This window comes from Lithobates pipiens, unplaced genomic scaffold (genome assembly GCF_037356315.1).
Source record: "Lithobates pipiens isolate NorthernLeopardFrog02 unplaced genomic scaffold, aLitPip1_a1.2 Scaffold_19, whole genome shotgun sequence".
NCBI classification, from domain to species: Eukaryota; Metazoa; Chordata; class Amphibia; order Anura; family Ranidae; genus Lithobates; species Lithobates pipiens.
Window position 1 is genome coordinate 581,473,791 of NW_027507764.1, and position 20,903 is coordinate 581,494,693.

General features: G+C 46.7%; 1 protein-coding gene across 17 annotated transcripts in view; it reads left to right on the top strand.

Moving 5' to 3' along the window:
* SCRIB (scribble planar cell polarity protein) overlaps positions 1–20,903 on the top strand; it is a 210,767-nt gene that overhangs the window by 180,656 nt on the left and 9,208 nt on the right. For 13 of the 17 annotated variants that reach the window (XM_077493465.1, XM_077493467.1, XM_077493476.1 and 10 more), the window contains 5 exons: positions 1,479–1,577; positions 11,252–11,391; positions 11,478–11,515; positions 16,422–16,496; positions 18,723–18,771. In XM_077493465.1, coding sequence (XP_077349591.1) covers positions 1,479–1,577; positions 11,252–11,391; positions 11,478–11,515; positions 16,422–16,496; positions 18,723–18,771 — 401 coding nt within the window. The remainder of the gene's footprint in view (positions 1–1,478; positions 1,578–11,251; positions 11,392–11,477; positions 11,516–16,421; positions 16,497–18,722; positions 18,772–20,903) is intronic. The other 4 variants (XM_077493471.1, XM_077493475.1, XM_077493472.1 and 1 more) reach the window with 2 other exon arrangements.

Consider the following 20,903-nt stretch of genomic DNA (forward strand, 5'->3'; position numbering starts at 1 on the left):
CTCCTATAGACTGCGTACCTCGTATGGGCAGTCAGGTACTGAATGACAGGAAGATTCAATAAACTACTAGGGAGTCCAGCAGCGCCCTTGTAGTTCATTGAGAGCTACAAGCCATCAGCTGCAAAGGCTGTCAGCACTTGTAGTTCATTCATTCACAGAGAACTCTTTGAATGACGCAGCCGGTTGGGCGGATCATTCTGTTTCAATTGTGACAGCGGGTGCGGGGAGAAGATCCCTGGCCCACTGTCACAATTAGAAGGGGGATCAGGTAGACGCTGCAGTCATGAGTGTAATCTCGGGCTCCTGCAGACTGTCTGTGTAGCTGTGCACATACCTCGTGCGGGCAGGCAGGTACTGATTGACAGGAAGATTCAATGAACTACTAGAGAGCTCAGCAGCGTCCTTGTAGTTCATTGAGAGCCAAAAGCTGTCAACCGCAAAGGGTTTCAGTACTTGAAGTTCATTCATTAACAGAACTCTGAATGAATGATGCAGCCGTTTGGGCGGAGCATTCTTTTTCAATTGTGACAGCCATTTGGGCGGGTTTTTAAATTGTGACAGCGGGTGTGGGGAGAGGATCCCTGACCCATTGTCACAATTAGAAGGGGGATCGTAGAGAGGCTGCAGGAGTGGGAACATGTTCCACCCTAAAAACGGATGGAACATCTAACATTTTCCCCAAGGTTAATGCGACATTATAAAGGTTCATTTCTTTTTTTATCTTTTTTTTTAATATAGCAAACATGTTATACTTACCTGCTCTGTGTAATGGTTTTTCACAGAGCAGTCCCAATCCTCCTCTTTTTGGGTCCCCTGCCAGCGCTTCTGGTTCCTCCTCTTCAGCCAAGTGCCCCCAATAGCAAGCCGCTTGCTCTGGGGGCACTGGTGAGTGCTCGCTCCCGAGCTCTGCTCTATGCATCCATAACACGCACAGAGCTGCGACTCAGCCCCCCCGCTCTCTCCTCATTGGCTCACTTGTTGTGATTGGTGGTAACAGGACCCAAATGTTCCTGCTGCTGTCTCAGATAGTGTGGAATGAGATGCCGGGAGGAGCTCTTCTTTCCTGCACATCACTGGATCGAGTGGGAGCTCAGGTAAGTATTAGGGGGGGAGCTGCTCTTTTTATGAGCTTTTAAATGCTTAAAATGCAGATCAGTATATACCCCACTTCCATGGGAAAATTGAGAGTAGTAAGATGTAATTTCATTTATTTTGTCTTTCTCTTTTGTTTTTGTCAGAGCAGATTGAATAGAAGAATGTGATAGTAACATATGATAATGTTATTTTCTCAGACACATTGATGAATAAGGCCTGCTCAGGATCTGTAGTTAGTCTTTTTTTTCCAGTCTTTCTGTCCTGCTCTTTGTAGAAGACGTTTTCCTGGTCTCCTGTCTCCTCATTCTGTCTCGTTTCTCTCTCTTCTGGCTGCTGTCTCTCTCTCTCTCTCTCTCGCTCTCTCTCCCTGTTCCTGCGGACAGCACTCTGGAGGACAGTATTAAGCAGTATGAGCAGTCTCTGGCAAAGAAGCTGTACCAGTCGCGGCAGAACAGGCCCAGAACCCCCGAGGATGCCAGCAGGTGTGAGCTGGGCACATGGTGACACTGGGTGACACTGGCTGTTTGCACCCCACCCAGCTAATAGCATGTATTCCCACCAGACACGTCTGCAGACATTGTGTATGAGGGTCGGGCTGTGTGTAGGCGCACCTGCATGTCACTGGACAGCAACGCAGCTTTTGCAGCATGGACTGAGCTGCGCGTCCCACGTGTCAGCTTATCGTTGTGTGATCCTGCGCTTTTAATCGCTGTACAAGTTGGGGCGCCTTGTCTATAGTTACATGTGGTGTATGTTTTTGGTGTTAAAGGAGGTCTCCGCCAAATAAACACAATAGGTTAAAAACGCTTGGCCTTGAATGAAACTCTCGGGTACAAAATGTATTTCTATTTATTCAGGGACATGCCCGGTGCCTGGCAGGTATCTTTACATCCTTTGGCCCGTGGGAGCAGAGGGTTGGAGATCTCGTTTACATTATCGAGCTTCTAACCTTATCATAGACATTGGCTTATCAGTGGGTATCGGAGATGGGCAAAGTGCTGTGGAGTTCAGGACACAGTCAGTCTAAACCAGCAGGCTTTATCAAAAAGCCGGAAGCCTGTTCTTTCATTAACGATATACTGTAGTCCACCTCTGCAAGCATTTAATAAATGTCCCCACATTAATGAAAAATGTTCATTTATTAAATGTTTGCATTGAAGCCTGCAACTACGATCAGTGTACAGTGTCAGTGTATTGGGCAGTCTCCTGCATTGTTTACCCAGCCCCAGATTTGTATGGGGGTACCACCGACTACCGTCTGTTATGGCGCTGGAGAAAAAAAATGATGCACCATTTGCCAACGGCAGGTTGGACGTGTAGTCTTTCCGTTCACTGATCCATGTAGTCTTTCTGTTCACTGATCCATGTCATCTCTCCATTCACTAATCCATGTCGTCTCTCCGTTCTCTGATCCATGTCGTCTCTCCATTCACTAATCCATGTCGTCTCTCCGTTCTCTGGTCCAATGTCGTCTCTCCATTCTCTGGTCCAATGTCGTCTCTCCATTCTCTGGTCCAATGTCGTCTCTCCATTCTCTGGTCCAATGTCGTCTCTCCATCCACTGGTCCAATGTTGTCTCTCCATCCACTGGTCCAATGTTGTCTCTCCATCCACTGGTCCAATGTAGTCTTTCCATCCACTGGTCCAATGTCGTCTCTCCATCCACTGGTCCAATGTCGTCTCTCCATCCACTGGTCCAATGTCGTCTCTCCATCCACTGGTCCAATGTCGTCTTTCCATCCACTGGTCCAATGTCGTCTTTCCATCCACTGGTCCAATGTAGTCTTTCCATCCACTGGTCCAATGTAGTCTTTCCATCCACTGGTCCAATGTAGTCTCTCCATCCACTGGTCCAATGTAGTCTCTCCATCCACTGGTCCAATGTAGTCTCTCCATCCACTGGTCCAATGTAGTCTCTCCATCCACTGGTCCAATGTAGTCTCTCCATCCACTGGTCCGATGTAGTCTCTCCATCCACTGGTCCGATGTAGTCTCTCCATCCACTGGTCCGATGTAGTCTCTCCATCCACTGGTCCGATGTAGTCTCTCCATCCACTGGTCCGATGTAGTCTCTCCATCCACTGGTCCGATGTAGTCTCTCCATCCACTGGTCCGATGTAGTCTCTCCATCCACTGGTCCGATGTAGTCTCTCCATCCACTGGTCCGATGTAGTCTCTCCATCCACTAGTCCTTGTGCATTGATGACATGGACAGAACCGACTCATGCTCAATTCTTAAAGTTATGCAAAACTCCAGGGGGGAGTGAATTTTTAGCAGAATCCATGATGTGGAGGCCCTGCTGCAGGACACTCCAACAGATTTGAAAGCAGACTCTGCATATAACTAGAATATCCTTTTTAAGATTTGAGAACTTTGAGAAACGTAGGTGTTGATCAGAATGTGCTTTTGTTGTCGTCATTGCAGACTTGTGATTGAAGTATTTTTGCAGCACTCGCAGTACACCGCACCATGATGTGTTGTCCTTTTGCATCGCTGCTCTTGGCAAACATAATAAAGTATTTAATAAAATGATGCAGATGGCAAAGCACTGGGCAAGGTACATGTCAATTTTATCAGATGCCCAGAATGACCACAGAGGAGTCCTGCAGTTTCACATCAGCCATAAGTTACATCCATGGCACTGTTGTCAGTGTGCAGAAGCTGTTTATTTTCACTTGCTCTGACTGACTCATTTCTTTATGTGTGTAAGTTACAGCTTACACTATTGAGCTCTCTAAACAGATTTTTTTTTATTATTATTATTGCAAAGAGATTAGGATTATCATATCATGGTAAAAGAAGTGTGAAGCTGTAGGCTGAAATTTGTTAATGGGGAAAAATCCACCTTCAATATTTCCCCAATTAAATGAAAACTACGTAATTTTTTCCTGCTTATAATAAGACGAGTACTGTACAAAGGTCTTCTATATTCCCTTTAACAAAGCATTGATTTTACTGGTCTGGAACAAATCGGTGGTGATGTAAGTTGAAGCTAGAGCACCCGCTTGTGGAAGAGGGCCCGTGATGTGTCTGTCACCCGCACACTATCCCTCTGTTGTCTGCACCAGATTATTAAATATTGAGTGGGGGTTGTTATGCATGTATTTCCTGCCCTGCATGGGGTAGATGGGCAGGAGGGTTCCTTCACCACGTTTCTCTGCAAGATTTCTCACTTGTTCTGTTTTTGTCCTTTCGTCTCCCCAAACTTCTTGAAGTGGAAATGGATACGGATGTCTCCAGCAATGTTTCTTTGTGACCTGGTTATGTTGTTCTTGGTGAATGTATGTTCCTTGCAATTTACTGACTAGAAGTCATCCCAATGTTCACCAGCTGCATGCTCATTTCAAGTGACTCACTAAGTAACAAATAACAGATCAGGATGAGAGTCTCAAAGTCTGTGTCTTTATTGACAAGTCGGCAGATGGAAAAAAAAAAAAGCCCACTAGGACGCCTGGTATGTATGATGTCATGTTGGCCTAGGCCAGAACCCAGGAAGCAACTAAAGAAATGTAGAAAAAAGAAAATCTTAAACCAATAAATATACCTTCTTACCTATTAAAGTGGTAGTAAACCCGCTGAAAAAACATTTATTTTTTCATACCTACAAGGGAAAGGGCATAATGAGCTAGTATGCACCGCATACTAGCTCATTATGAAATACTTGCCTTAAAACGAGGCCCCGACATCTCGCCCGATACACGCTGAGGGAGCTGACATGTTCCCTCGGCGTGACTTCCGGATATCGCGGCTCTGGCGCTGTGAGTGGCCGGAGCGGCGATTTCTTTCTGGTAGGGTCCGGTGTCTGCAGGGCTTCCAGCCGAGAAACCCCTGTGCGCATGCGCTTCTGCAATCAGCAGCTCATTGCCAGGGGAATATCTCCTAAACCATACAGGAGATATTTTTTTTACCTACAGGTAAGCCTTATTATAAGCTTACCTGTAAGTAAAAGTGAAAAAAAAAGACTACACAATATTAAGGCCCGTACACACTATCTGACTTTTTGACAACAAACATGAAAATTAGCTGTTTTAAGGCAACATCCGACCGTGTGTATGCTCCATCGGACTTTTGTTGCCTGTGCGAACGGACAAACTTTTCGACAACATAAGTCTGATGGAGCAAAGTCCGATCGTGTGTACAGAAAACCATCGGACTTTACAAACACACATGCTCAGAACCAATGCAAAAGATCAGACAACAATACAAAAGGTGGCGGTAAAGAGCAGAAAAGTTGGTGAAAGTTGTCTAAAAAAGTCAGATCGTGTGTATGCAATACAAGTTCAGGACCAACGCCCTTTGTACAAAAGTCCATGGGAAAGTTTGTATAAAGTGCCGATCGTGTATATGAGGCTTTAGTAGCACAAGTATTTAAAAAATAGGGTGCTTTCATACTTTGGCGTCGGTGCCGGTGTCACGTCACATTCGGCTACCCATCACATTTTGCTACCCGCTGGAGTGCGCATGCTGCCATATGTGTTCCAACACAGGGCCGCTTGCCACGCTTCCGGCACGGCCTCGCTTCGCTCGGCATAATTGTAATCTAACTCTATGTCCACTTGGGTGGTGGGACTTGAACCTGGACTCAGGGGTGTGGGCACAAAATTCTCTGCAAGCGCAGATCGCCACAGTGTTGGAACGCATATGGCGGTATCGCGCATGAGCAGTCCAGCGGGTAGCTAAATGTGATGGGTCGCCATATGTGACGAAACACCGGCGCTGGCAGTAAAGCTCTTTTAACCCTCTCCCCCGCTAGCGGGAGAAGAAAAGTTTAAAAGCGCCTGTGTTGCGCTTTGCAGACGCTTCGGCAGTGCTGCCCATTCATTTCAATGGGCAGAGCATTTTTGGGAGCGGTGTATACACCGCTCACGCACTGCCCTAAAGATGTTGCTTGCAGGACTTTTTTTTTCCCCCATCCTGCAAGTGCACCGCCCCAGTGTGAAATTACTCGGGCACAGGGAGGCACGAGAGGCGCTTTTTAGGCGCTATTTTTAGCGCTAGAACGCCTGAAAAGCGCCCCAGTGTGAAAGGGGCCTTAATGTTAATTGAGAGAGTTTAGTTCTGCTTTAAGCACCCTCTCTCCCCCCACTAATGGCTGAGATCTAATCAGGCATGGCAATCTGATGCAAGCTAAAGGTTAGTTTACAAAACATTAGCAGATGCCTCCACAGCCTAAGATGGCTGTCTGCCTCTGTTTAATGCGGTAATTATAAAAACAATTCCAGTACTAAAAAAATAATTGTAAAAAATTATATATTTTTATATTTTTTTGCCCATTTGTTGACCATAATAAAAAGGCAGAAGGTTTTTTTTAACTTAATGGATTCTATGCATTTAAATAAAAAACTTTCTTTGTGCAGCAAACCCCCCTCAGCCCCCCAGAAACTTACCCTCCGGTCCCTCTCTTTCCAGCGATGTCCACAAGTGTCTCAGCCGTCCGAGATTCTCCCTCCTGATTGGCTGAGACACAGCAGCAGCGCCATTGGCTCCAGCTGCTGTCAATTAAAGTCAGCTAGCCAATCGGGGGAGAGAGGGGATAGGGCAGGGTCGGGGCTACATGTCTAAATGGACTTGGGGAGCTGTGACTCGGCTTGGGTGCCCCTATAGCAAGCTGCTTGCTGTGGGGGCACTGAACAGGAGGGAGGGGCCGGGAGCACAGGAGAGGGACCCGAGAAGTGGAGGGTCCAGGCTGCTTTGTGCAAAATCCACTGCAACAAAGCAGGTAAGTAGTATGTTATTTTTATAGGAAAAAAAAACGAGACTTTACAATCACTTTAAGCAAGAATTTTTTTTCATAAGAGCGTGCCAAATAAAAGCCTTCTATGTCCTTTAAATAATGTAAACATATTTAAGTATGGAAGTTAGTCACAGTTATAGGTACGTTAACGGACACATACTGAGGCAGCTAAATTTGGCCTGTCGTCCTAGTATTTAAGATAGAATTCCAGCCTCAACCTAACCAATCTTAAAAATGTCCCCTCCCCTAACACCTATGCTGACTAGTCTGTGTAAAAAAAGAGGAAACCAAAAAAGTATATACAGTATCTCACAAAAGTGAGTACACCCCTCACATTTTTGTAAATATTTTATTAACTTTTCATGTGACAACACTGAAGAAATGACACTTGTCTACAATGTAAAGTAGTGAGTGTACAGCTTGTATAACAGTGTAAATTTGCTGTCCCCTCAAAATAACTCAACACACAGCCATTAATGTCTAAACCGCTGGCAACAAAAGTGAGTACACCCCTAAGTGAAAATGTCCAAATTGGGCCCAATTAGCCATTTTCCCTCCCCGGTGTCATGTGACTCGTTATTGTTATAAGGTCTCAGGTGTGAATGGGGGAGCAGGTATGTTACATTTGGTGTTATCGCTCTCTCTCTCTCATACTGGTCACTGGAAGTTCAACATGGCACCTCACGGCAATGCAAAACTCTGAGGATCTGAAAAAAAGGAATTGTTGCTCTATATAAAGATGGTCTAGGCTATCAGAAGATTACCAAGACCCTGAAACTGAGCCGCAGCACAGTGGCCAAGACCATACAGCGGTTTAACTGGACTGATTCCAGTCAGAACAGGCCTCACCATGGTCCACCAAAGAAGTTGAGGTCACGTGCTCAGCGTCATATCCAGAGGTTGTCTTTGCCAAATAGACGTATGAGTGCTGCCAGCATTGCTGCAGAGGTTGAAGGGGGAGGGGTCAGCCTGTCAGTGCTCAGACCATACGCCGCACACTGCATCAAACTGGTCTGCATGGCTGTCATCCCAGAATGAAACCTCTTCTAAAGAATGATGTACAAGAAAGCCCACAAACAGTTTGCTGAAGACAATCAGATTAAGCACATGGATTACTGGAACCATGTCCTGTGGTCTGATGAGACCAAGATGAACTTATTTGGTTGGTTCAGATGGGTGTCAAGCGTGTGTGGGGGCAACCAGGTGAGCAGTTCAAAGACAAGTGTGTCTTGCCTACAGTCAAGCATGGTGGTGGGAGTGTCATGGTCTGGGGCTGCACGAGTGCTGCCGACACTGGGGAGCTACAGTTCATTGAGGGGACCATGAATGCCAACATGTACTGTGACATACTGAAGCAGAGCATGATCCCCTCCCTTCAGAGACTGAGCCGAAGGGCAATATTCCAACATAACGACCCCAACACACCTCCAAGATGACCACTGCCTTGCAAAAGAAGCTGAGGGTAAAGGTGATGGACTGGCCAAGCATGTCTCCAGACCTAAACCCTATTGAGCATCTGTGGGGCATCCTCAAACCAGAGGTGGAGGAGCGCAAGGTCTCTAACATCCACAAGCTCCGTGATGTTGTCATGGAGGAGGGGAAGAGGCCTAAAGGTTGCAACTTCTGAAGCTCTGGTGACCTCCATGCCCAAGAGGGTTAAGGCAGTGCTGGAAAATAATGGTGGCCACACAAAATATTGACACTTTGGGCCCAATTTGGACAATTTCACTTAGGGTGTACTCACTTTTGTTGCCAGCGGTTCGGACAATAATGGCTGTGTTGAGTTATTTTAAGGAGACGGCAAATAGTAAATTTACTCTGTTATACAAGCTGTACGCTCACTACTTTACATTGTAGCAAAGTGTCATTTCTTCAGTGTTGTCACATGAAAAGATGTAATAAAATATTTACAAAAATGTGAGCGGTGTACTCACTTTTGTGAAATACCGTAAATACCTGTTCTCAACCTGCTCCAGTCCAGTCACATGATCCCCTGTGCCAGTCAGTGGCGACTGCAGTGGAATATTAGGAGGAGGGAACATTAACAATAGCTGGGACATGGGAGCTTATGGGTGATGGCACCACTCTCAGAATTCCCAGTCATTGTCGGCGCTACCTCCTCTCTCTGCAAGACCGATCACGTGGCTGACCGGAGCAGGATGAAAATAGGCAAGTGTGTACAACTTTTATATACAGGTTAGTCAGCATAGGTGATAGGAGGGGGAGGGGACATTTTTAGGACTAGTTTATCTTGAGGTTGGAATTCTTAAATCCTAGAAGGCCAGGCCAAATTTAGCTGTCTCAGTATGTGTCAGTTAAGTTGGCTATAAATGTGACTAACCTCCATGTTTAAAGTGTAAAGCCCCATACACACGATCGGACTTTGTACAAACTTTCCCGTGGACTTTTGTACAAAGGGCGTGGTCCACAAGTTTGTATTGCATACACACGATCTGACTTTTTGACAACAAACACGAACGTAGTGACGTCACAACGTACTGACGACACTTCAAAAGAGGGACGTTCAATGACTCCAGCGCCACCTTTGGTCAACTTCTGTATTGTAGTTCGATCGTTTGCATTGGTGCTGAGCATGCGTGTTTGTACCTTGTACAAAAGTCCGATGCTTTTGCATACACACGGTCGGACTTTGCTCCATCGGACTTTTGTTGCCAGAAAGTTTGTCCGTTCGCACAGCCAACAAAAGTCTGATGAAAACCAAAAAAGTTTGTCCGATGGAGCATACACACGGTCGGATGTTGCTCCAAAACAGCTAATTTGCATGTTTGTTGTCAAAAAGTCCGACCGTGTGTACGGGCCTTTAGTAACCCCCCTATCGTTTTCAGCCAAGGAAGCTGCCATATTTGCCTCTGTTTAATATAAAAATACCATGATGCTGCACATGTGATCAGTCATGACACCAGCCATTGTATGGTTTAACAGTTTGATTGAGAGTACAACCAATGGGAGTGTTACATTTCCAGCGTGCCCCGGAAATGAAACTGTTTTATGGATGGGTTTACTTCCAATTTAAAGTGGTAGTAAACTCTGTTACACCACTTATACCTACAGGTAAGCCTATAATAAGGCTTACCTGTAGAATCCATGCATAAAGCAGGTTTACGTCGTCGATGCATGCGCTCTGAAGGTCCAACATACAGCGTCGGACCTTCAGGGCCTGTGCCATAAACGGCAGCTCCTGCACGAATGCATGGGAGTGATGTCATTGCGACCCTCGGCCACTCATGTAGCCAGAGGCCAGCAAACATGGAATAAAGACCAGGGGAAGGTGACAGTGTGGCGCTGGACGGCTTCGTTCTACGGTAAGGTTTTCATATGCTAGTACGCGATGCATACTAGCACATTATGACATTGCCTTACAGGGATTTTTTTTTCCTTTCAACAACTGCGGTTTACTACCGCTTGAAATATTTTGACTTTTTTTTTTTTTTTTTTCTTTTTTAGGACATGGACACTTTTATTTGGCCACTGTTTATTAAAAACATCATTGCTTCTATTTTTATTATGGCCAAAAAAGATAGATATTTTACATTTTTTTTTTTTGTTTTTTGTTTTTTTTTAGTACTGGAATTGTATTTTATAATTACCACATTAAACAGAAGCAAACAGCCACATAGGCTTCAAAGGCATCCACAGCTGAAATGCTAATTCTTTATGAATTGACCTTTAGCGTGCATGTGGTGGCTATGTCATAGCTGACAGTGATCACATGATCTGGAACCACTCAGATTAGTTCCCAGTCCTTAGTGGGAGAGAGAGAAATTGTTAAAACAGAACTAAACTCTCTCTGGGTTTGGGCTGAAATTCTATTTTAATTATATTATTTAGTTACAAACCACACTGGCCCGGAAAACATTCTTTTTAGCCGTGTTATAATCTTCTATTCCCCAATCATAGGAACTGTCTGGGAGCAGCAGTGGTGGGGTACGATTGTTTTTACAGCCCTAAGAAAATGTTTTGAGTGTTTTTCCTCTTTATGGCAAATAAAGATCCAGGAATTATAGATGAAAATGTTGTCTGGTGAATGTTGGGGATGGAATATTTTGAGATTTTGGTAAATGTTTAGACTGATTTCCCGGAGGCACAGTCATTGGGCAGAGAAGGTAGCGTTGGGGGAACCTTCCAAGCACAAGATGTAAAGAACGGATCCTCAAAGTTAATCATTGTACCAGTTACTTAACCCACCTAAGACTAAAATTTTCTCTCAATCCTTTTTTAGTTGGGTTATACCAGAACCATTCCTCAGTCTCGGTTAATATTGGGCTTGGCTCCTCGTACCTCTCCGACTTCTTCCCCTAGTGTCTCTCACCCGTCCTGTATCCACCACCGCTGACTCTGTGATCGCTTTCTCTCCATCCTGCTACTTCTCCCCTCATGTTTTATTTGCCTCTCATTTGCAGAATGAAGTCTCTGGAACAGGATGCGCTAAAGGCTCAGGTTGTGATCGCTCGCTCCAAGGAGAACCGGAAACGGGGAACACTGGACCAGCTGGTAGAATCCCCGTCCCCAGTTCCTACTCCATCCCCGACCCCTCTGGAAGGTAAGCCATAAAGCTCTGGAGGAACAGAAGGGTCTCATTGGAGATTGTCCTTGTTCCACGGTTTGTGACTTTCTGTCTGTTTGCAGATTACAGCCCTCGTCTGCTGACATCTCCCGGTAGACTGGTGAGTACAATAGCCGGGTTTCCCAGTGTTCGTGTTGTGAGTATTCCCATCCTGTTCACGACTACCCTCTGCACCTAATTTATCCACCATCCATCAGGGCGTCATCATTCTTACCTTTTGTCCCATTTCTGTAGTACCTAATTAGCAGCACAATGGAGTCTGTTGGTTAAGTTCAGAAGTAACCTTTTTTATTCTTATTTTTTTTATTTTGGTCAATAACACGGATCTGCAATTAGCGGACCACCGACTGTTGCAAAACTACAAGTCCCATCATGCCTCTCGGTGTCATGCTTGTGGCTGTCAGTCTTGCTATGCCTTATGGGAATTGTAGTTCTGCAACAGCTGGTGGTCCACTAGTTGCAAATCCCTGGTCTATAATAAAAAACAATATAAAGGCTTTATGCCATTTTAAACGACACGATGCCTAGTGTGATTTTGTTTTTAATTGAAGGAATTCAAGAAAAAAGGAGGAGTCTGCGGGCTTTACTGGCACACATAAGATGGCAAATATAGTACATAAAATTCATATTACATTTTATTGTTTTCAAATCAGATCTTAAAAGATTTACTGCTGTGTGGTTAACAATCTTGTCTCACAATTGCCCAATGAAATAAGATTTGCGGAATTACAAAATATGCAAAAAATTGTACAGCTTATGCCGTTTTAGATCCCCAAGGTCAACGGATTTCTCATATCTAGCTTCTTCAGGACCATCCAAGGATCCAAAGAAGAGATGTTGTACCTAGCTAATAGAAAACTACACTAACCATAAAAATCTATACATTTTCAATGTTCATATCTATAGATTTTTATGGTTGAGTTGTTTTCTATTAGCTAGGTTCAATATTCTCGCCTTTGGATCCTTGGATGGTCCTGAAGAAGCGAGGTATGAGAAATCCGTTGACATTGAGTATCTAAAATAGCAAAAGATGTGTAATTTGGAATATGAATTTTATATACTATATGTGTCATCTCGTGTAACAGTAGTCGTTGTCCTCCTTTTTTCTTGAATATAGTGATACAGTGATGGTCCTTATGTTTAATTAAAGGAAGCCAAATAAGCAGTTTTTCGGGGTGATGGAATTGTTTTTTTAGTTGTGCCCTACTGCTCTTCTGGCAGTCCATCTGCTTGATTTTTTATTTTATTTTTTTTGATTTTTTTTTTTTTTAACATTGCAATTACATTTTTTTAAATTTAATAAATGGAAGAAAAATTGAGCAGCACAATTTGATTAGGTTATGCCGTACAAAAATCAGTGATATCTATGATCTGGACCCCAGATTTTCTAGACCCTCTGGCTGGATAGCTGACCACTGAGCTTCCTAAACCACTGGAGCCGGACAGCTAAATACCCACATATCACAGCTAATGCCAAATATATTTATTTGTTATTTGTAACATTCTTATTAGTAGGGAGTTTTTTTTTCCTGCCTAAAAGTGCCTTGTAGATTGCCTGGCTGGTTTCTGGATGACGTGAGTCACTTTGCATGTTTCCATCAGTGCAGTTCCCTGTTGCTGGATTGTAGTCCTTTCCTGCATTGTCCCAAAGGGAGCATCTCTCTGCATTGCTCACCTATACAATCCCACCCCCAATCCCTTTTGTGGGATCACAGGGTCTCTCAATTCTGTGTATGTATATATATATATATATATATATATATATATATATATATATATATATATATATATATATATATATATATATATATATATATATATATATATATATATATATATTATAAAAAAAATTTTTTAGAGGATAACTAAATGCAAACTTTTTTTTTTGTTTCGGATAGAGTGAGGTGGGATTAGAACACCTGTCACTTTTTATTGCTGGTTTCTCGAAAGTGAAACCGTGAAAGTAAAAGAACATCCCAAATGTTGGGTTAACACCAGAACAGCAATAGATAAAAAATCTTCCAATGATGTCCCTAGTTCTGGTGACACCCCAGGATTCCCACACTTTCGAGGGAATTCCTCTTACTTCCTATTTTGGCTATAGGACAGGAAGTGAAGGGACACAGATGTCAAGAAAAAAAAATGACCCTCCATTACTCTATCCAAAATGGGGGGAAAAAAAGTTTTCTACTTTAATAAGCTAATGCACATCTAGCCATTTCTTTCTTTTTTTTTTGTCGGATTACATTTTTGTATCAAGTATCTCATGTATTGCTCTAATCATCTACCTAAATCTACTCATAGTTGTTGGTTGACAGTTAACTGGTTGACTATGGCACTCGTGTTCTGTAGAATGATTATGTAAGCAGGAGACACGATTTTAGATGGACATATGTGTTTGGGTCCTGTGCTGGCCTCATCTCAGGGCAAGGGCAGCAGCTGGCTGGGAAAATCCATGAGGTACAGTTTAGTCTGCTTTGGTGATTGATTATCTAAGGGGTGACTGCAGAGGTTGTACAGTGCTAATAGACTGATTTCACAGTCATACCTAGCCAGAAATAATTGTTCAGTTGGGGACAGGTTTATGTGCTGATGGCTTGTTACCTGCTGTGTATTACCTGTCCTGTTTGCTGCTTTGTTCTGTCTTCTATCCTCCTTGTCACTATCTCATCTGTACTGTCTTTGTGATTGTTGCACTTTTACCTCACTTTTACTTGCTTGTCTGTCCCCAATCTCATTTTGCCTTGTTGCTCTGTCCGCTGGCTCACTCTCTGGCTTTTTGCTCCCTCACTCATCTCTCCCTGACTCGTTGCTCTGTCCCCTCTCCCTGACTCGTTGCTCTGTCCCCTCTCCCTGACTCGTTGCTCTGTCCCCTCTCCCTGACTCGTTGCTCTGTCCCCTCTCCCTGACTCGTTGCTCTGTCCCCTCTCCCTGACTCGTTGCTCTGTCCCCTCTCCCTGACTCGTTGCTCTGTCCCCTCTCCCTGACTCGTTGCTCTGTCCCCTCTCCCTGACTCGTTGCTCTGTCCCCTCTCCCTGACTCGTTGCTCTGTCCCCTCTCCCTGACTCGTTGCTCTGTCCCCTCTCCCTGACTCGTTGCTCTGTCCCCTCTCCCTGACTCGTTGCTCTGTCCCCTCTCCCTGACTCGTTGCTCTGTCCCCTCTCCCTGACTCGTTGCTCTGTCCCCTCTCCCTGACTCGTCGCTCTGTCCCCTCTCCCTGACTCGTCGCTCTGTCCCCTCTCCCTGACTCGTCGCTCTGTCCCCTCTCCCTGACTCGTCGCTCTGTCCCCTCTCCCTGACTCGTCGCTCTGTCCCCTCTCCCTGACTCGTCGCTCTGTCCCCTCTCCTCGCTCTCTCTCTGGCGCGTCGCTCTGTCCCCTCTCCTCGCTCTCTCTCTGGCGCGTCGCTCTGTCCCCTCTCCTCGCTCTCTCTCTGGCGCGTCGCTCTGTCCCCTCCTCTCGCTCTCTCTCTGGCGCGTCGCTCTGTCCCCTCCTCTCGCTCTCTCTCTGGCGCGTCGCTCTGTCCCCTCCTCTCGCTCTCTCTCTGGCGCGTCGCTCTGTCCCCTCCTCTCGCTCTCTCTCTGGCGCGTCGCTCTGTCTCCCCTCTCTCGCTGGCTCGGCGCTCTGTCTCCCCTCTCTCGCTGGCTCGGCGCTCTGTCTCCCCCCCTCTCCCCCCTCTGTCTCCCCCCCTCTCCCCTCTCTGTCTCCCCCCCTCTCCCCTCTCTGTCTCCCCCCCTCTCCCCTCTCTGTCTCCCCCCTCTCCCCTCTCTGTCTCCCCCCCTCTCCCCTCTCTGTCTCCCCCCCTCTCCCCTCTCTGTCTCCCCCCCTCTCCCCTCTCTGTCTCCCCCCCTCTCTGTCTCCCCCCTCTCCCCTCTCTGTCTCCCCCCCCCTCTCCCCTCTCTGTCTCCCCCCCCTCTCCCCTCTCTGTCTCCCCCCCTCTCCCCTCTCTGTCTCCCCCCCCCTCTCCCCTCTCTGTCTCCCCCCCTCTCCCCTCTCTGTCTCCCCCCCCTCTCCCCTCTCTGTCTCCCCCCCTCTCCCCTCTCTGTCTCCCCCCCCCTCTCCCCTCTCTGTCTCCCCCCCTCTCCCCTCTCTGTCTCCCCCCCCCTCTCCCCTCTCTGTCTCCCCCCCTCTCCCCTCTCTGTCTCCCCCCCTCTCCGTCTCCCCCCCTCTCCCCTCTCTGTCTCCCCCCCCTCTCCCCTCTCTGTCTCCCCTCTGTCTCCCCCCCTCTCCCCTCTCTGTCTCCCCCCCCTCTCCCCTCTCTGTCTCCCCCCGTCTCCCCCCCTCTCCCCTCTCTGTCTCCCCCCCCTCTCCCCTCTCTGTCTCCCCCCCTCTCTCCCCTCTCTGTCTCCCCCCCTCTCTCCCCTCTCTGTCTCCCCCCCTCTCCCCCCCTCTCTCCTCCCCTCTCTCCCCTCTGTCCCCTCTGTCTCCCCCCCCCCTCTCTCCCCTCTCTGTCTCCCCCCCCTCTCTCCCCTCTCTGTCTCCCCCCCCTCTCTCCCCTCTCTGTCTCCCCCCCTCTCTCCCCTCTCTGTCTCCCCCCCCTCTCTCCCCTCTCTGTCTCCCCCCCTCTCTCCCCTCTCTGTCTCCCCCCCTCTCTCCCCTCTCTGTCTCCCCCCCTCTCTGTCTCCCCCCCTCTCTCCCCTCTCTGTCTCCCCCCCCTCTCTCCCCTCTCTGTCTCCCCCCCCTCTCTCCCCTCTCTGTCTCCCCCCCTCTCTCCCCTCTCTGTCTCCCCCCCTCTCTCCCCTCTCTGTCTCCCCCCCCTCTCTCCCCTCTCTGTCTCCCCCCCTCTCTCCCCTCTCTGTCTCCCCCCCCTCTCTCCCCTCTCTGTCTCCCCCCCTCTCTCCCCTCTCGGTCTCCCCCCCTCTCTGCCCTCTCTGTCTCCCCTCTCTGTTTCTCCCCTCTGTTTCTCCCCTCTCTCTCATCCAGTGTGTAGCTCTCATTTTTGTTTGTGCCTCTCTTACCCATTGCCTTGCTCTCTCGCCTTTCTTACCCCCTTGCTCTGCTTTCCAGTCTCACTCAGACAAGAAGTTTGACTACAGACAATTTGCTGCTATTCCGTCTTCCAAACCCGTATATGAGATTCAGGTACTGTCTGCATGCTGTCACATGACCCGGCTGGCAGCCTATCTCTGTCTGGCTAGAACACCGGAGTCTCTCAATATCGGGTCTGTTTGTGGTGCATTGTGGTCCTGAGTGCTTTGGTGATGGGGGGGGGGAGTGGAGGAGGGTGGTGTTGGTTTCTTGTTGGCCTTGTACAGTGTGGTGAGGGCCTCTCCTATCTGTGTATTATGTCTCGTATGTTCCTCTATCACACCTCCCATAGTAAGGTCACCTGCATTATGGAGGCACACAAGCTCTCATAGGTCAGAGTGTCGAATTTTATAGAAACCAACCAACAATCAGATTTCGGGCTTCAGGTTGGTCACTGTGGTTACTGCCCATGATTTTTAACTTTGTGCTTATTAAAGGGAACCTATAGCACTTTGTCAGGTTTGGAGTTATGTCAGCGACCTATCTGTGCGTATTACTATTTTGCAGGCCTTGACGCCATATATTTCCTGTATCTGCGTTATGTATTTTACATAAGCAAGCTGTGCGTCCTGTTTTGGTATATTTGCACGGTGACTACTCTTTAATGTTCCACTCTGTTGGAGTCTGCCCGACTGCTTGGAAATGGCAAACACTAGACCCAATCCACTAGGATGGATGAGTTACTTTAACGCGGTCAGTTTATCCCATGATAATTTTGGCCGTCAGTTCATAAAGTTAAATATGGCTTTTTGGTGGAACTGTTCTTATATGGAATGGAGCATATAACTCTGAAAGCCGCTTTATTTTACCAACGTTCTCAGAAAACATCATCATCAGCATTGACCATCAGCCATTTCCTGCTTTTCTCAATGGAAATCCCCAAAATCATCAGCCTGAAGCTAGAGGACTAAAGTGTATGTGCCCCCCCCCCCCTTTATTTTTATTTTATTTTTTGTTCTAGCTTTGGATGGAGTAGATGGATAAAACCCTCTTTCAAGATATTATTGCAGTCTATGCCCCCTCAGGGGTAGATTCATCCTCTCCTTGTATCCTAGTGACCATTATCACAGGGACAAAAGGTGATGGGAAATCTTGTATTTTATGGCTCATTCACACAGGGTGCTTTACTCCAGGTCCCGTGCAGGTCCACGTTTTCCTGGCATGAGGATGCACAGGGATTACATGTAGTCCCATTTGTTTCTATTGGGACACGTGGCTGCACCGACAAAGTCGTGGTCTCTTAATATGACATGCAGGTGAGTGCGGCGGGGGCCCTGAACATGTACAGGGAACCCTTGCCTGCATGCCATATAAGGGCGCAGCGGCTGTGTCCGTTCTGCCGAGTGCCCCAATAGATATGAATAAGATGCCGTCATGGGGATGCATTGGTGTCGCATGCAGCCCCATACTGGCTTCCCATTAATTTCTATCTGTACACGTTGCTGCACAGACACAGCCGCTGCGTCCTAATATGACATACAGATGAGTGTGGGTCCCCAAATGCATACGGGGGTGCATTCGGGGACCCTTCTCTGCATGCCATATTAAGACACCACGGCTGTGTCCTTGCAGCTGGGTCTCCCTATAGAAATTAATGGGATGCCAGCATGGGGATGCAAAAAACAGCTGTGCATCTGCATGCACAAAAAACACAGGCCTGCATGGGGCCCACAATAAATGAGCCTTTACAGTTGTCACTGGAACAAGATTCATCTACCTTTAATGGAGATTTCCTTACACTTCATTCTGCGTCTTTAGGACAGGAAGTGGAAGGAAATCTCCCCCAATGTCACAAGGCAAAGATAACCTGATAACCCAATAGGAAAAGAGTATTATGAAAACATATATAGGCATTATTATGACATACTATCGGGTCAGTGTAGCAGTGACTTGAGATATACAATAGTTGGCTATAGTTTCCCTTTAAATAATTTCACAAACTTCTGTCTTGCTCTGTGCACAGATATTTCTAGGCCCCAACCCCTCCCCGCCTGACGCACTCCTTATTCCCAGCTCGCAGAGTCGCTTAATGAATCTCCAACCACATTTCCTGGGATTGGAAAGTAAAGGTGGTATTAGGAGGCCCCCCATCTGCCCCTCTCAGGCCCCACCACACTTGTCATTTATCCCCCTATGCTTTGTGTGCTGGGAATTTCCTCTTTGCTTGAAGTGTGTGATGATGCATATAAACCTTGCTGCATGCTTTGTACTGAGTGTTATATATATATATGTATCATGAGTTCCCGCTGTAATACAAATTTATCTGTCTCCCGTATCTAGTCCCCTGACACAACGCCGGGTCTGAAGTACGAGGATGGACGAACATCAGGTGAGGGGTAGTGGAACACCCATGTGGCCCAACAGTGATGAATAGATATGCTGGTGTAACACTGCTGCCTTGCTTTAGGGCTACTTCACACGTCTGGTTGGGGAGTGGTAAAACCCCATGATTGAGGCGTGCTTTTACTGCCCTACCCTTCGCCAAGATGCCTTGCGCACACAGTGGCAGAGGCAATGACACAGAGCCCTCCGTGCGCTCTAGGTAGAGGCAAGACCTTCGTGTGTGAGTTTCATTACCGCTGAACATTCCCATATAGGAGGAAAAAACGGGCAGTCCCACACCCAGCACTGCTTTTGTAAATACGGTTGTTGGCATTGTTGAGGCTAAACCCGGGGCACAAAAAAATGTATATAATTATGTTAGTAGCCACAAAGGTTATTAATCCACTTTGTGTGCACCTTATGGCTTTGCGAATCTAGACATTGCTTTGTAAACGTAGCAATGACATCATCACTGTGTTGTACATAGCCTGTGCACAGGAGAGAGCTGTGGGAGGGTCCCAGTAGGCTCCACCCACTACAGGCTGCCTGCAGAAAAACTACGGGAGAGGTGGAGATGAGACCAGTCACCCTGCACAAGGAGAGGGGGCAGCAGTGAGCGGTCTTTATTACAGGAAGTCTCACACTGGATTACTGAGCAGATCTGGAAGGAATGCACAAAGCACAACAAGATCCAAGATAAATGGATTGATACATATTCGCTTATCTTAGAGTTTAGCTTTAACAGAGTGAGGAAGGATTCTACCTCTGCCCTGCTGCTTTTATTGATGTTTGTGTTTTACCATTAAAACATTTTTTTCATTAAAGGAGTTGTAAAGGCAGCAGCGCTATTTGCTCCCGCCACTGTCAATCAAAGTCAGTCAGCCAATCAGGGGAGAGAGGGGGCAGGGCCAGGTCAGGGCTCTGTGTTTGAATGGATACACGTAGCTCTAACTCGGCTTGGGTGACAACCTGTAGCAAGCTGCTGGCTGAGGGGCAATCAAAGGAGGGAGGGATTAGGAGCAGCAAAGAGGGACCCGAGAAGACGAGGGCTGCTTTCTGCAAAACCAACTTCACAGAGGAGGCAAGTATAACATGTTTTTTTTTTTTTTTTTTTTTTTTAAAGCAAGCCATTACAATAACTTTAACTTCCTGTCTGGGTGACCACACAAAATTAGGCAGTGACATCTCCCCAGCATGGGACACCGCAAAACCTGAAGCGCTAAGCCTTGCCTACTCCATCAAAAACACCGTTTTAGTTTCAAGCGGCATTTAAGGAAGAAGTGGGAGGAAATGACAGAGTTGACAGGCAGGGAGAGAGGGGGGAGCGGACAGAGGGGAGCTGCGAATGACGGAGACAAGTAAGCTCAGCAGCCATGATAAACCGTGGTCAGTTTACAGAGACGTGGGCAGAACCCGGCAGGATCAGCCAGGTATTTCAGGTGATGGAAGGGGCCAAATTACCAAACACAAGCACCGTCCTGCATAATATGCTTTAAGGGAACAGGATCACATATTTATTTTTTATTTTTTGAATAACGAACACTTTAACCACTTGCCGATCGCCCACCATTGTTATACGTTGGCACTTTGAAGAGGAGTATTGTTGTTATGGCAGCAGCTAGCTACCATAATCTCGTTATCCTCTTCTTCTGTGGTGGATTCACAGCAAGATCACTTTTATCGGTGGCGGGAGAGGGGCCCCTCCCACCGTGGTTACCGGAGCAATTTAGTGTAAATATGAGATCTGAGGTCTTTTTGACCCCAGATCTCATATTTAAGAGAACCTGTCATGCTTTTTTTTTTATTACAAGGGATGTTTACATTCCTTGTAATAGGAATAAAAGTGACCCAAATATTTTTTTTAAAGGACAGTGTAAAAATGAAAAATAAAAAGTAAAATAATTGAGGGCTCGCGTGCAGAAGCAAACGCACACGTGAGTAGCGCCCGCATATGAAAACGCTGTTCAAACCACACGTTCGAGTAAGAGCAATAATTCTAGCCCTAGACCTCCTCTGTAACTCAAAACTGGTAACCTGTAGAATTTTTTTCTAAACGTCGCCTATGGAGATTTTTAAGGGTAAAAGTTTGTCGCCATTCCACGAGCTAGCACAATTTTGAAGCGTGACATGTTGGGTAAC